Source organism: Esox lucius, chromosome 5 (genome assembly GCF_011004845.1).
Source record: "Esox lucius isolate fEsoLuc1 chromosome 5, fEsoLuc1.pri, whole genome shotgun sequence".
In the NCBI taxonomy this organism is placed as follows: Eukaryota; Metazoa; Chordata; class Actinopteri; order Esociformes; family Esocidae; genus Esox; species Esox lucius.
In genome coordinates this window covers 20574182-20591010 of record NC_047573.1, presented here as the reverse complement: position 1 = coordinate 20591010, position 16829 = coordinate 20574182, and the positions used below count along the sequence as shown (strand labels likewise).

Below are 16829 nucleotides of genomic sequence, written 5' to 3'. Positions count from 1 at the left end.
ACCCTCTTCCCTCCTAACATTAAGGTAACACTTTACCCCTTTAATCTCTTCACTCTTAACATGAAGGTAACACTTTACCCCTTTAATCTCTTCACTCCTAACAATAAGGTAACAATTTACCCATTTAATCTCTTCACTCTTAATATTAAGGTTACACTTTACCCCTTTAATTTCTTCACTCCTAACATTAAGGTAATACTTTACCCCTTTAATCTCTTCACTCCTAACATTAAGGTAACACTACCCCTTTAATCTCTTCATTCCTACCATTAAGGTAACTTACTTTACTTCTTTAACCTGTACACTCCCAACATCAAGGTAACTTACTGCTCTACACTCCCAACATCAAGGTTCTGCTTTCTCTCTGAAAAGAAAACCTGTACATTCCATGCTCCAATGCAATTTAATAGATACCAGCATTTTGACAGCTGTGTTGCCTTTATCAGGGTTTTCAATTTTCCTTTTGACAGGGGGCCAGTAAACTCCAGTGTATTCCAAATCAGGTTTTATCGGCCGAGGAGCTGTTCCTACCGATTAATTAAACATGTGCAGAGAAAACTGTTTTTCCCCTGGATTTTTTCTTCTTCTCTCTATCACACTGTGTTAAGTCTGTGTGCAGGTTGGCAGACATCTGATGGACAACTGGTTTTCCTTTGAAGTTTAACCATTGAATCTGTCTGTGTGCAGGTCAGCAGACTACTGATGCTCGGTGGTGCCAATGTGAACTACCGCACGGAGGTCCTGAACAACGCCCCAGTGCTGTGTGTCCACGCCCACCTGGGGTACATGGACATGGTGGGGCTGCTGTTGGAGTACGGGGCCTCCGTGGACCAGCCCTCTGAGAGTGGTCTCACCCCGCTGGGCTACGCTGCTTCCGGGGGACACATCACCATCGTCACTGCGCTGTGTCGCCGGAGAGCCAAGGTGAGAGGAGGGAGGACGCAATGAGGGAGTGTGGGGTGGAGGAACGAAGAGGAGAAAGGAGGAAGGGTGGGGGTTACGGAGAGGCCGGAGATTGGGAAGGAGGGAAAACATTTTTGAGGTGGGACAGAAGGAGAGAGTGTTTCTATGTGTGTGGTTCTTTAGATTCTGGCATCTGTTTATATGTTTCAAGAATGAATAGGGATTAACCAACTGTGTGTGTGTGGGTGTGTGTCTGTGTTTGTGTGTGTGTTTGTGTGTATGTGCATTAACAGGTGGACCACCTGGATAAGAATGGCCAGTGTGCCTTGGTGCATGCTGCTCTCAGGGGCCACATGGAGGTGGTCAAGTTCCTCATCCAGTGTGACTGGGCCATGGGACAACAGCCACAGCAAGGGGCCTTCAGCAAGAGCCATGCCGTCCAGCAAGCCCTGGTGGCAGCAGCCAGCATGGGATACACCGAGGTAAGCCCTGCCTCTCTGACCCTTCCTTACCTGGCAACTGGAGTCCCTGGCTTCCAGCGTTCAATGCCACTTTCAGAAACATTACCTGCTTATTTTATCTTTTAACAGGAATATTTACTTATGCACTTCATAATATGCACCTGTGCTGTCCTTACCAGTTTGTGTCTGTTTTGACTGTAAATTATAATTATGTACTTTACAGATTGTATTGCCTGTTTTAACTGTAAAATGGTATTACGTACTTTATAGATTGTATCCTACATGCTTTAACTGTTAAGTGTAATTATGTACTTTACAGATTGTGTCCTGCCTGTTTTAACTGTTAAATGTAATTATGTACTTTACAGATTGCGTCCTGCCTGTTTTAACTGTAAAATGTAATTATGTACTTTACAGATTGTATCCTGCCTGTTTTAACTGTCAAATTTAATTATGTACTTTACAGATTGTGTCCTATCTGCTGGACCTGCCAGAAAAGGATGAGGAGGAGGTGGAACGTGCTCAGATCAACAATTTTGATACTCTGTGGGGAGAGACAGGTATGCTTTCCAGTTGCAGTTTCAAAACATTTTATATGCTTGTTAGAACGGATAATTTAGTCTGCAGCCTGGTGGCAATACAGTGTTCAACCCATCAAACTAATTCAGTCATCAGAAAGACACGTTTTGCCCACAGTCATGCATTCAGAATAAATGAATATGTTTTGGGTATTATTTCCTCTGCTTAATTATGGCTCATTGGCTTTAGGGTTGACTTTCAAATTCTAACCTGGTGTTTAGTCAGGGCTTAAAGATGAACTGTGGCGACCACTAAAATGTGGACAGATTTCTGGTTTGCATAGAAAGGATCCTTGCTGAATTTGTTTACTAAAGGGTTTTTCACTCTTTTTAATGGACCATTGTTTCAAAAGCAAGGTCACACTTAGACTGCAGTCTTCTTACTTCTTAAAAAATATAAAACATATTTATGAGGGAAACAAGTTCAATTTGTTTTCTGTTTAGTAAGCAGTTGCAAGGTAATTTAAGTCGGAATTGTGTCTCCTAGAAAATAGCATGTATATTGTTTTGTTTGCAGTTAGTATTTAATTGTTATCCAAGAGTGAGTTATTTCATGCTCGGAAATCTGACTGCAAATCTGAAAGGGTGCTGGTTTATTGGCAGTGGTTACATAGTACAACTCTGCATCTTCAGCATTAAAATAAATATTACAATTATTAACAGTTTAACAATGTCTTTAAATTACAGAGTGAGCAATACTAGACCCAAAATATAAACCTTCCAATTTGGAATTAGGGAAATAATAATGAAGGTTAGTACTGTCTCCACCCTTATGGAGCTGCTTTCCTACTATGAATATCTCTACACCTAGATAAAATATGTTTATTTTGGCTAGAAATAGCAGTAAGTCACTGCATAAATAAATCTCCTTAGCAAATTCCTTACTTATTTTGCTAGGATTCTCAACAGACCTTAGAGTGAGAGCTGCACTGCAGATAAAAGAAGGAGATTTGCTCTGCGGATGCTGCTGCGCCAGACTGACAGAGGCTGGCTGATATCAGGCCAACTGTTCAGCGGTGTCATGGGAGCACAGACAGACAGGGTCGGGCAGACAGTCTCCGAGGGATGGGGGAGGAGGAAGCTTGGGTCCTGTCCTCTCTGGGGTGCTCAACGATGACTGTGTGATTGCTACATGAGGAACGATTCAGATATTTTAAGCTATTATAGCCATGATTAATTGATTTGATCAAGATCTCCTTTAGCCGAAGCCTTGACGACAGCTAGACTCGATAACAGCTTGTCCATTCTCTCTGTACCAAGACAGAGAGAGAGAGTGGTTGAAAAAGAGAGAGACGGTGAGAAAGAGACAGTGACAGCATGAGAAAACAACAGTGAGATACACAATGAGAGAGAGAGAGAGACAGAAACAGAGAGACAGTGAGAGCATGAGAAAACAACAGTGAGATACACAATGAGAGAGAGAGAGAGAGAGAGAGACAGAAACAGAGAGAAAGTAAGAGCATGAGAAAACAACAGTGAGATACACAGTGAGAGAGACAGAAACAGAGAGACAGGGACAGCATGAGAAAACAACAGTGAGATACACAGTGAGAGAGAGTTAGAGAGTGAGAACGAAACAGAGAGACAGTGACAGCATGAGAAAACAACAGTGAGATACACAGTGAGAGAGAGTTAGAGAGTGAGAAAGAAACAGAGGGACAGTGAGAGCATGAGAAAACAACCGGAGATACAGTGTGAGACAGAGACAGAGAGTGAGAGATGGGAGGGGGCACGGGTACAGTGAACAGTTCTAATGACTCAAGCAGGTAAATTCACACTGTAGACGTCATGCATCTGTCTGCTCACACTCTCCACTTAGCAACTGCTTAGCATAAATCTGCATCCTCACAAAGGACATACGTCATGACTGTAGGTATTATAGTGACGGAGTGAAATGATGTTCTATAACACGACATGATCCCTGTGTGTCCCCGTGTTCTCGCTGTCCCACCGTGGAACACTTTGATATGAGATTAGATATGACTCAGTCCGTTAAATGACTTAACGTGCCCATTTACTCCCTCTACACAATGAGGACATTCCCTCCCGTTCTCTGCTTGTGTACCAAAGCTGTAGAAGACCTTATTAAAGGAATGACTCACGCGTAATGGCCATAGGTCACGCTTCTCAAACACTGTCAGGGGGTGTAATACGTCTCATGTCTTTATGGGAGAGTATGTCGAGTTGTAACAAGTGGAGGTCACACCACGAACCGGGTTCAATGAGGGATACAAAGCACATTGAAAGCAGGTTTGGGATTGTGGATAAAAATGCTAAACTATTTGATTGAAGACGGGATTTAGTTAACTTTGTAATTAGTGGTCATTGTTAGCAGTTATGGCGGGAGTATATTAGCAAAGAGGATTGTCATGCCCCATGACAATATTAGTGACCAGACCTCAAACCGCTTTCATCCTCATGGGAGATTCCGGAAGGCCATTCGAGAGGGAGCCTTGCACTGCACCATCTCCGAAATGGTGACTTGCATTCTATAACATGGCGTGTCCTTGTCTTCCTGTAGCTCTGACCGCTGCGGCCGGCCGGGGGAAGCTAGATGTCTGCAGGCTGCTTCTGGAGCAGGGGGCAGCGGTGGGTCAGCCCAACAGACCAGGCATCGTCCCCTTGTTCAGCGCCGTCCGTCAGGGACACTGGCAGGTGAGACGTGGACACCCGTTGCGCTCCACAATGCCCTTCGACAAGATGAAAGATCGAAAAAGAAAACACTTACAGAAGAAAGACGTGGTTGCGTACAAAACCTTTGAGACGTCACGCCTCTTTACAGCAGGGTTTTTTAATCAGACGAGATGAAACCGTGAGGCTGTGTACTGGGACACTTGGCAAAGAGGTTAACGTGGTCTTTGTCTCTCAGATCGTGGACCTGCTCCTGAATCACGGGGCTGATGTGAACCTGGCCGACAAGCAGAGTAGAACCCCTCTGATGATGGCTGCCTCAGAGGGTCACCTAGGCACAGTGGAGTTCTTACTGGCACAAGGTAGGTGGAAAACAACAGCACCCAGATACCCACCAGCCAGTGTAATCCAGCCCACCAACCTGCTGTCCTCAGCTGAACCATCTGGTCTCACAGCGACTCAGAATGGAACTTTAATAAAGCAGTTTGGCGGAGTAGCGAAACACCCGCTGCTTTAAATAGTCCGGTCTCTCATTCCATCACCGTGTAGCCAACCTTTAGAACCTCATGGCACCATGTGGTCACTGTGGACTTTAGTGATCGAGCAGCAATTGAATTAAACAAGGATATTACTAATCTGAAAGAACAGTGCTTAGACATATTTTTGGATATTGCAGTACAGTTGTGCCATTGTGACGTGGATAAATACCTTAGTTGTGGCATAGGAACCGTGCCCAGGAGTCCAGCAAAGGCCTGTGCTGGCGTAGCGCCATCTGGGCGGGGTCAGCTAAGAATGCATTGCCATGTGGCGTTCTAGCAGCTCCGGCCGACTTCCTGGTTGAGTGGGCGCTGGGATAAGACAACCTGGTCTCAGAATGATGACGTATGATGACGTAACTATTTTACGTACATTTTAGGCAGGGAATTTCAGAAGATATATTACGTGCAGTAAAATAACGTTAGAGTCGGGAATGAAAAAATAGCAGTAGCCTTGGTTAAAACCGGCAACCTTCCGCAGGCGCACTACCCACTGCTCCACTGGGGAACCTGTAAATAAACCTGGCGAGTCACAACATAAGTTTGAAATTGTTTGAAGTGATTTTCTTTGTAATCCTAACCCAAACCATAACCCTAACCTTAACCCCAGTGCTGTGATAGTTAACCTTAACCCAAACCCTAACCTGAACCCCAGAGCTGTGAAATGTAACCTTAAACTAACCTTTTTTGTTTCCTAACCGTACCCCAAACCTTAGCAACCTTGCTATTGCTGTTACTCACCCTAAATCCCCATGTCTAGTGTGGGGCAGTGGGTATGGTGACTGCCTTCTAATCCAAATGTTGCCTGTTATAAACAGAGGTCAAACATTTTGTCAAGAAATCGTCTTTCATAGCGTTCATAAAATATCATACGTTTGTCTGGCGTTCGTATTCTATTTTACGTTTTAATAGCGCTCGTAACATTTGATACGTTGTAATAGCGTTCGTAAGATATGTTACGTTTGAATAATTTCGTAATGTATCATACGTTTTGGTGGCGCATTGAAATGTAACGTAACGTCACATATCATACGAAATCGGGTGCCATAGATTTTCGTAAAATAGTCTACGTAGGTTCCTGAGACCAGGTTGGATAAGATACAGAGCGGCCTGGCGCAATGTAACCCATCCAAATCGACTTACCCAAGCGGCGGGGAGTTGCTTTTAACAAGGCCAGACAATAATCATGAATTGGATACCACAACACATGGCCACATCCTTTAACCCCAACTCCTCCCGTTTTAGGCGCGTCCCTCCCTCTGGTGGACAAGGAGGGGCTGACGGCTCTGAGCTGGGCCTGTTTGAAGGGTCATCTTCCTGTGGTGCGCTGTCTGGTGGAGAGAGGCGCGGCTACAGACCACGCTGACAAAAACGGACGCACGCCCCTTGACCTGGCTGCCTTCTACGGGGACTCGGAGGTGGTGAGTGACCCCACAACAACAGGAACTGACGGGAAACTCTCCGATTTCATGTCAGCTCTTCATCCGCATGGGTTGAAGTGCGTTGTGTTGTAGGTGTATTTGTGTTCATTCATATTTAGCAATAAACTCCCCGTTCTCCTCCCCGGTTGTCCGTCTTCCACTGTCTGCGGTCTGTCACCCCAGGTCCAGTTCCTGGTGGACCAGGGGGCCATGATAGAGCATGTGGACTACAGCGGGATGCGTCCTCTAGACCGAGCCGTGGGCTGCAGGAATACAGCGGTGGTAGTCACCCTGCTCAAGAAAGGAGCCAAAATAGGTGAGGAGAATGGACTGTTAGCATTGGACCAGCGGCTCACCGCCCAATTACTATGCCGCCAACAGAATTTGTACTCCTGCTTAGAGTACCCCTGCTTTACCCCCTTGTGCATTTTACTGGCAGGCTTATGGTGTCATGAGTCTTCTCAAGTGGTCCTTGTTGATAGGCCAAGTACCCCCAGAGGTCATAGTACCCCCGGTTGGGAACCACTGTGTTAGCCTAAGTATTAGCTTTGTCCATAATGGCAACCTGTGGGTCTGGGTCAAAAGTAGTGTACTATGGAGGGAGTAGACTGTCATTTGGGATGCCGGCAGGATGTGTTGACAGTGAAGGAAACACCGCTCTCTGAAAATAACGAATCTGTCTGGAGCGCCACTGTTGGGTGTTTTGTCTGTGTAAAATGTAGTCCTTTTTTAAACACTATTGCGTATTTAGATGCCATCGAAAAGCCGATTCCCTTTGTCCCCTCTGCGAGGTTCTTGGCTGCCGCCGCGCCGTACTCATCCTGTTCTATTTCCGCCTTGGATCTGTATGTCTGCATTACTGTTAGCCAGAGCCACATCTGGATCCTGCTGCTGTCTCTCCCTCTTCCTCTCGTTCTCGACTCTATCTGGTCCCGTTTTCTCCTTCCTTGTTTTTTCTCTCTTTTTCCCCTCGATTTTTCGTTCTCTCGCTCTCCTTCGCTATTTCCTTATTGCTGTCTGGTCTCTCGGAGACAGGTGATTGGCAGTGTGGTTTTTTCTTTTTCTTCCTGTGTCTTGTTCTTATTTCCGCTGGAGCACTTATCCCCGCTTCTCACTGCTGCTTTTTTCTGTTCATTCTTTCACTCCTCATCCTCCTCCGCCACCACATCGGTCTTTTTTTCACTCGCTCTTTCTCTCCCACCCACACCCACGCACCTTGTTCTATTTTTCCTTCTTTGACTACTCTGGCCCACGCTCTCTCCGTCCCCCCCTTTCCTCGCTCATGTCCCCTCCCCTTACTTCTCTGCGGTACCAGGATGTCAGACGCTGCCCAGTCGGCCCAGAGGTAATCCCAAGGCTGTCGACATCTCACCCGAGCAGGCATTTTGACAGCTCTACCTAATCTTTCTGTGTTGTCTCTGTGTCGTCATGATGTCTAAAAGTGTCGGCAGGCCAGCATAGATGCAAACCCCCTACTACAAACCCCATACTAAGAAATAGCACTCAGGTGTTAATGTGCCCACCGAGGCTGGGATTAAGACTGATCGCGGGTTTTAAGCTTGGACTTTTAAAAGCAATGTTCCACGTTTCGCGGGCATCCAATTCGCAGTAACTGTTGCATGTCGGCTCAGCTGGAAATGAGCGATGCATATAATCGACGATCAGATTCAATCCTTGCCTGGCAGAAGTTTCTATAACTAGAAGGGCTTTTATTTTGAAGTGAATGTTCACATTCTACTTGATTGATGATAAGAGCCTCTGGCACACTACATTGTATCAAGGTTTTTTTTTCTATTCTCATCTCACAGATGCATGTTGAACCTCTCCTATTCCCTCCTCTTGGTAATAATCCCCAGTTTAGCTGCATGTGTCCGTGCTGCCTTTTACCCACTATCCTCGGCTCCCAAGGTTACAATGTACGTGTTAGTCTAGAACCTTCCTCAGTGTCAGCTAGGCCAGTCAGACGTCCCGTTCCCACCTCATCCCCTGTCCCTCGTCTCCCTGGTCTGCTGAGGTCTGGTGTCCCCCTTGTCTACCTGCCGTGCATCTTCTCCTTGTGCAAGAAGCCCGCCCACCTTGTCTTCATCCCCCTCTAAATCTCTCAGTAAATGTGCTTTAAGTGTTGTCAAGAGTCCCCGCGTGACACGTCGCCCTGGGTAGAGGAACTGTCTTACATCAGATGACGGTCGCTCGAAGGACGAGCTGACATAAGATAACGGGTTAGAATGGAAGCGACTGAGCCTTTAACAGCTGCATCATTTCTGGTATTCTGTAATCTTCCACATTTCGGTTTGCGCATAAAAATTGATACGGCCGAGGTGTTGTCCCAACGTTGCACCTTCGTTAGTAAACGTAAGAGAGTGAACCGCTTAATTTCCTCTGCAGCGGAGGGAGGCCTGTCTGTCTCTGTCATTCCCGCCATTTTGTTTTTTGTTCCTGTCCCCGTTTGTCGTGTGTTTGCCGTGACCCTCCTTCCTCTCCCCTCCTCTCGCCGTTTCGCTATCCTCTCAATCCTCTCCGTGTCGTCCTGTGTTCTTCAGGTCCGGCCACGTGGGCCATGGCGACCTCCAAACCCGACATCATGATCATCCTACTGAGCAAGCTGATCGAGGAGGGAGACGGCTTCTACAAGGTCAGAGCGCCTTAACCCCATCGTGGGACGGAGTCCCTGGCAGGGGGGGAAAAAACGCAGATACACTAAACACGCAGCGCAACCTTTGACGGGCGCGTTCCTCCTCTGGGTGCTGTGAATCAGTTTGGTTTGGATGGTCAGTGGTGCCCACGTGTTGTCTGTTTGTGTGGTCCACAGAAGGGGAAGGTGAAGGAGGCTGCACAGCGCTATCAGTACGCCCTGAAAAAGTTCCCCCGCGAAGGCTTCAGCGACGACCTCAAGACCTTCAGGGAGCTCAAGGTGTCCATCTTCCTCAATCTGTCCCGGTGTCGGAGGAAAATGAACGTGAGTTGGTGGCCTCTGAGCATGGTTGCATGCCCAACGATGCGTTCCGTACTGTGGTGTAGGGTTTTGGACCAGAGCTCTGTGGGCTGTGCACATTACATGTAGATGTATACGATCACCGTATGCAATTGTGTATTACATGTTAGGTAATAAGCATTGCAGTTCTGTATACTAACACCTCTGTGGAATGATGGGTTTCTATCTGACCGACTCTCTCAGGACTTTGGGATGGCTGAGGAGTTTGCTACAAAGGCGCTCGAACTGAAACCCAAATCATACGAAGCGTACTATGCCAGAGCCCGGGCCAAGCGTAGCAGCAGGTATGCAAAGATTCATTCTTCCTCCTCTATAAGATGGTTTACATGTTCCACTTCTTGTCCTCTTCTATAAGATGGTTTACATTGTCCACTTCTCGTCCTCCTCTATGTGATGGTTTACATGTTCCACATCTCTTCCTCTTCTTTGAGATGGTTTACATGTTCCACATCTCTTCCTCCTCTATAAGATGGTTTACATGTTCCACTTCTCGTCCTCTATGAGATGGTTTACATGTTCCACTTCTCGTCCTCTATGAGATGGTTTACATGTTCCACTTCTCGTCCTCTTCTATAAGATGGTTTACATGTTCCACTTCTCGTCCTCCTCTATATGATGGTTTACATGTTCCACTTCTCGTCCTCTTCTTTGAGATGGTTTACATGTTCCACTTCTCGTCCTCCTCTATGAGATGGTTTACATGTTCCACTTCTCGTCCTCTATGAGATGGTTTACATGTTCCACTTCTCGTCCTCTATGAGATGGTTTACATGTTCCACTTCTCGTCCTCTTCTATAAGATGGTTTACATGTTCCACTTCTCGTCCTCTATGAGATGGTTTACGTGTTCCACTTCTCGTCCTCTATAAGATGGTTTACATGTTCCACTTCTCGTCCTCCTCTCTGAAATGGTTTACATGTTCCACTTCTCGTCCTCCTCTATAAGATGGTTTACATGTTCCACTTCTCGTCCTCCTCTATAAGATGGTTTACATGTTCCCTTCTCGTCCTCTATAAGATGGTTTACATGTTCCACTTTTCGTCCTCCTCTATAAGATGGTTTACATGTTCCACTTTTCGTCCTCCTCTATAAGATGGTTTACATGTTCCACTTCTCGTCCTCCTCTATAAGATGGTTTACATGTTCCACTTCTCGTCCTCCTCTATGAGATGGTTTACATGTTCCACTTCTCGTCCTCTATGAGACGGTTTACATGTTCCACTTCTCGTCCTCGATGAGATGGTTTACATGTTCCACTCCTCGTCCTCTTCTATAAGATGGTTTACATGTTCCACTTCTCGTCCTCTATGAGATGGTTTACGTGTTCCACTTCTCGTCCTCTATAAGATGGTTTACATGTTCCACTTCTCGTCCTCCTCTCTGAAATGGTTTACATGTTCCACTTCTCGTCCTCCTCTATAAGATGGTTTACATGTTCCACTTCTCGTCCTCCTCTATAAGATGGTTTACATGTTCCCTTCTCGTCCTCTATAAGATGGTTTACATGTTCCACTTTTCGTCCTCCTCTATAAGATGGTTTACATGTTCCACTTTTCGTCCTCCTCTATAAGATGGTTTACATGTTCCACTTCTCGTCCTCCTCTATAAGATGGTTTACATGTTCCACTTCTCGTCCTCCTCTATAAGATGGTTTACATGTTCCCTTCTCGTCCTCTATAAGATGGTTTACGTGTTCCACTTTTTGTCCTCCTCTATAAGATGGTTTACATGTTCCACTTTTCGTCCTCCTCTATAAGATGGTTTACAGGTTCCACTTCTCGTCCTCCTCTATAAGATGGTTTACATGTTCCACTTCTCGTCCTCCTCTATGAGATGGTTTACATGTTCCACTTCTCGTCCTCTATGAGATGGTTTACATGTTCCACTTCTCGTCCTCTATGAGATGGTTTACATGTTCCACTTCTCGTCCTCTTCTATAAGATGGTTTACATGTTCCACTTCTCGTCCTCTATGAGATGGTTTACGTGTTCCACTTCTCGTCCTCTATAAGATGGTTTACATGTTCCACTTCTCGTCCTCCTCTCTGAAATGGTTTACATGTTCCACTTCTCGTCCTCCTCTATAAGATGGTTTACATGTTCCACTTCTCGTCCTCCTCTATAAGATGGTTTACATGTTCCACTTTTCGTCCTCCTCTATAAGATGGTTTACATGTTCCACTTCTCGTCCTCCTCTATAAGATGATTTACATGTTCCACTTCTTGTCCTCCTACATTTTCTCACCAAACCGTTTCGCTCCTTCACTGACAGATTGTTTTGAAATGAGGAAATGTTTTACCGGTTTTAAGTCAATACAATAATTAACAAACATTTCATTTATTGCAGGGGTTTATATAAACCCTCCCCTCCTGCCGTTGCAAGCAGCTCCTTAAGGGCATTTATTTTTATAGATTTGTTTCATTTCCATGAATAAAATCAGTGTTGTAGAAATACAGTGTTTCCATGTAAGAGTCTAAACCTCCCCCTCTTCCAACCCTGCTGTGTGAACCTGTAGGCAGTTCCCTGAAGCCTTGGAGGATCTGAATGAAGCCATGAAGCAGAGCCCCAACCACCGCGAGATCCAGCGCCTCCTGCAGCGAGTGGAGGAGGAGTGTAGACAGCTCGCCCAGGAGGAGGAGGACGCGCAGAAGCTGGAGCCGCCGCCCTCTCCTCCGCCCTCTCCTCCCCCGGAGGAGGAAGAGATGTCCCTGTCCTCCCTGCCGCTCCCCATAGAGCTCCCTCCTCCCCCGGAGCCCCGGCTGGAGGACATGGAGCCAGTCCAGGACCTGTTTGAGGATGACGACTACCTGGAGCAGGAGCTGGAGGCCATGTCTATGGGTGGTCTGGGTCTGCCTCTGGACAGGGAGCCGCGCTCCAACCCCTCCGGCCTGCCGGTCATCCACAGTCCCCCTCTCTCCCCGACCGGACACGGCCAGGCCTGCCGCTCGTCCGCGGGTCAGGTCTACGACTTCGGTCGCCCGAGTCCCACCTCCATGTCCTCGCCGGGCAGCCAGAGCTACCAGCCTCCGTCTCCACCCTCCCTCTCCCCCGCCCACCAGAACTCCCACTACCGGCACAGCCCTCCACCGACCTCCCCAGTGCACCAGAGCGCCTACCGCTTCAGCCCACCTACCGTCGGGGACGGCGGAGGAGGGGTGGGCCAGGGGATGGACCACGGCCATCAGAGCCCGCCGCTCTCTCCCCTGCGCCGGTGTGCGGTCCAGGGTCAGTACCGAGCCAGCCCCCCGGTGGAGAGCCAGTACCGAGCCAGCCCCCCGGTGGAGAGCCAGTACCGAGCCAGCCCCCCAGTGGAGAGCCAGTACCGAGCCAGCCCCCCAGTGGAGAGCGTGTGTCTGTACAGATCCCAGTCGGGCTCTCCGGTGCGCTACCAGCAGGAACCCATTCCCTTGTCTAAGATGAGCAGCCAGAGGTCCTTCCAGCTGAGCTCGCAGCCTTCCCTGCACCACCAGGCCTCCCTGCACCACCAGCCCTCGCTGCACCACCAGGCCTCCCTGCACCACGACACCCTCCAGACCCACCAGCACCACCAGGCCCAACTGCACCACCAGGCCTCCCAGCAGCACCACCAGGCCCAGCTTCTCCACCAAGCCTCTCAGCACCACCAGGCCCAGGGCCTGCGCCTCCAGCCATCCATGGCGCAGATCGTTCGCACCAACCAGCCCGGCAATTCCTATGGCCACCCCATGCGCTACCAGGGTGGCTCCATGGACGTGGCGATGGAGAGCCAGAGCCGGTTGGTGTACCAGCCCTCCCTGGATGGCCGCTCCATGCCCCAGTCCAGCCTGTCAGCCGGGGCCCTCTGTCAGCACGGTGGGCGGGGAGGGGTGATAGAGGGTCTGATAAAGGATGACCTACCCCAGCGCCCGTCTTCTGCCTACCGTACCACCGGCGGCGTACAAGGGGTCCAGGGCGGCGTCCGCTACAGCCAGACCCCCCAGATCAGCCGCAGCCAGTCGGCCGCATACTACCCGGTCGCCAAGCACGAGCTGGAGCGCCAAAACAGCGTCATGCCCCAGTGCCAGCTGGGATCGCCAGAGATCGCCCACATGGTCAGGCGGCCAATCAGCGCCAACCCGGCAGAGATCAAGCAGCACATCTCCACTCCCCGGCCCCTCATCCACTCCCAGAGCGTAGGTCTCCGTTTCTCCCCCTCCAGCAACAACATCTCCACGGCGAGCTCCGGCTGTAATCTAGCCCCCGGCTTCAGGCCTTCCTCGTCCGTCCAGGGAATGGAGATCCCGCTGCAGGTGGCCTATGAGGGCTACGAGGGCTACGAGCGTTCTTGCAATGACGACGTCTCCCCAATCTCGCCCCCCCAGGGAGGCGGCGGGGGGCTGTACCACGGCGAGGGCACCCGCTCGCGGACCACACCCTTCATGGGCATCATAGACAAGACGGCCAGGACGCACCAGACTCAGTACCTGCAGCAGCCTTCGTCCCAGCGGCCCTGGGTCATGACCTCCATGGACTCCGGCGTCAGCCCCACGTCTCCCGGCCAGCTGGCCCAGCAGGTCTCGTCCTACAGCCCGCCCACCTCGCTGGGGAACATCGCCTACTACAACAAGACGAACAACGCCCAGAACGGACACCTCCTGGAGGAGGACTACTACCAACAGCCCCAGCAGCAGCAGTCCTCCCTGGGCAAGCTCGCCAACGGCGGCTCCCGGGGCGGAGGGGGAGAGGACGTCCTGGAACGGGTGAGCCAGATGCCCACCTATCCAGACGTGAAGGTGGCCAGGACCCTGCCCGTAGCTCAGGCCTACCAGGATAACATGTACCGGCAGCTCTCCCGCGACAGTAGGCAGGGCCCCACGTCCCCCATCAAACCAAAGAGACCTTTCGTGGAGTCCAATGTTTGAACGTCCCGCGCGGACCCGGGCGTGTGTGGGTGGGATGCGGAAGGCAGGGCGGCTGAGTAAAGGCACGTCACGGATGAGGAACAGACAGAGTACGCCACTCGTGAAAAGCGGCATCTACCATAGACACGTGCCCAGGGGCAGGCAGTTGTGAAACGAGACACGGAGAAATGCGGGACTGCTGTTTTGTTGTTATGCTTCAACTCTGCACATATAGAAAGAAAAGAAATCGAAGGGTGACGATAGGGCCAGTCCTGTTTACACACACAGGACTCTTGGTCGTAAAGTTTCTAAGGCGGGGGGGGGGGGGGCGGCAGTGTGAAACTGGGGGACCTTTACCTTACTCCACCAGTGGACACTATCCATCCACCATATTCTATCCTTAAAATACCAAGTGTGCTCCTATTCAAGGTTGCTACTATATGTAATACAATATTCATGATGTTCAATACTGTAAATGGCTCCAACTTTACAGTGCTTAGAGGGAAAAAAATGATATTTATTGAGTTATGTAATGTATATATGTATGAACATAACAGTTTGCATTTGGATTGTTTCTGTTTTGCCCCGTTTTTAACCTTTTGTCATCCTAGTCACGCAACAGCCAGTTTGGAAGGTGGACTGGGGCTGGTGATGAGGGACATTTACAAACTTTGAATTACTCAGATGAATATTAGGTTTGTTATATTTGTGGTATTTTCACTCCAACATAAATAATGTTGCCTTTAGTTTGAAGTTCATTGTAACTGCTATGGCCTTTTACACACATGCCCTAGAGACTAGTACCCATCCAATACAATACTGGACATAATTGCTACATTGTGCTCGTAAAATGTTGTTATTCTTCCAAGAGAATTGCAGTGCTTAAGCTGTATAAGGAGTATAGTTTTGTGCAATATCTGTATTTTTTTATTGCCAGACTGGACAGAGAATGTCATAAAAATACCAAAGTTTGTAGATGTCCCCATTCCATGCTTCAAGTAATAGAAAAACACGATGACATGAGGAAGATGATGATGTTTAATCAGCAAAGTAAATGCAGACATGCGAACCACTGTTTTTAAGAAATGTTTATTTTGCATTTAGATCCTATAATTTGCTTTCGTTATTTACATTTTTTTATTCAACAATTTCTGCACTAAATGCCTGTGAAGTTCTTAACTAAGGTTGCACTTTATGTATTTTAATTATTTTATTATCATTATAATTGTTAATCAGTATGGATGAATGGAGGTTGGGTGGGGCTTCTTGCCAATGATACTGGATAATGACTCATCGTCTTAGGAACGCTGATCTACCAAGCAAGTTCTTAATTTATAACATGAAAAGCAAACAATGTTTTTAAATGTATGAAGATGTATAGACTTTATAGCACAAACTGTATCTGTTGTATATACAGTACTGTCCAAAATATCCCCCTCTTGCCAACCCCAGATCCCTTCAGACAGGTTGCACAAATGGCTTCTGTGCTTTTGAATCTGCACTACCAGTGGAAATGTTCTGATTTTGCAGTTCTTAGAGCTACTCTTCAAATCAGTCCTAGTGTGTGTGAAAGCCTCTGACTGAAAAACAAAGTCGATCAGATGTCCCCAAATTAGTCTCAAGGTGAAGTCCTGAAGAGACAAATAAAAAGATTGTATGGTTGTAATCATGACATATTTTTATATTTGGCAGGTGTGAGTATAGAAAATTGCTGCATGAAAGTATGTAGGTCAGATTCAATGTTCAGTTAGTCGTTATCAGTTCACAGACAGCTTATGTTTGGGTCTCGTTTTCAATTCAAATCACTAAATGAAATGGCAAAAATGGTACCCGATTGTCAGTAAAACTCACAAAGGACAAACGTTAAAACCTTACTGTACGTTTGAGAGTTGTACTATTTCAAAAATGACTATGACGAGGAACTTTTGAGGTGTTTTATCAAATTTTTATGTAAAATAGTTGGCTGTAAATATTCAAAAGCATGTTTTATTATTTCTCCAGTCACGATCTCAAACAGAAACACATACAGTATATACATAAAGTGTCCTGAATCTGGTCTGTGATAAACATTTGTGATTTTGGATAAGAGTAAAGAAGCTGTTATCCCTGAATGTCTTTTATCCTTTCCCTCCAACCAGACAAAACGCAAAACTCTGAAGGGTTCCTAATTTTATTTTAATGTATTGCTTGCTGAGCAGAGTTCTCTTGTCTGTACATGTGAGCTTTCAGAGCGCTGTGATGATAGTTGAATTAAAAACAATTAAAAGAATGTGTTTTTATCTCATGATAACTGATTGTAATCTGTACAGTCCAAACTATGTATTGAAGAATAACATATATAAAAATGGTTACCACTGAAAAACCTCTCGCATGCATGTCATTCATTTATGTTGGGATATCATAAAATATACTTAAGAGTATACAGAATTCCGTAAGTTACATGCCATC

General features: G+C 47.4%; 1 protein-coding gene across 9 annotated transcripts in view; it reads left to right on the top strand.

Moving 5' to 3' along the window:
* tanc2b (tetratricopeptide repeat, ankyrin repeat and coiled-coil containing 2b) overlaps nt 1-16745 on the top strand; it is a 165759-nt gene extending 149014 nt beyond the window's left edge. For 8 of the 9 annotated variants that reach the window (XM_034292070.1, XM_034292072.1, XM_034292076.1 and 5 more), the window contains 12 exons: nt 688-924; nt 1197-1385; nt 1831-1924; nt 4464-4597; nt 4812-4935; nt 6355-6530; nt 6714-6846; nt 7846-7875; nt 9071-9162; nt 9340-9486; nt 9706-9806; nt 12038-16745. In XM_034292070.1, the coding sequence (XP_034147961.1) occupies nt 688-924; nt 1197-1385; nt 1831-1924; nt 4464-4597; nt 4812-4935; nt 6355-6530; nt 6714-6846; nt 7846-7875; nt 9071-9162; nt 9340-9486; nt 9706-9806; nt 12038-14402 (3822 nt within the window). In that variant the 3' untranslated portion in view covers nt 14403-16745. The remainder of the gene's footprint in view (nt 1-687; nt 925-1196; nt 1386-1830; nt 1925-4463; nt 4598-4811; nt 4936-6354; nt 6531-6713; nt 6847-7845; nt 7876-9070; nt 9163-9339; nt 9487-9705; nt 9807-12037) is intronic. The other variant, XM_034292071.1, reaches the window with a different exon arrangement.
* The last annotated feature ends 84 nt before the right edge of the window (nt 16746-16829 follow it).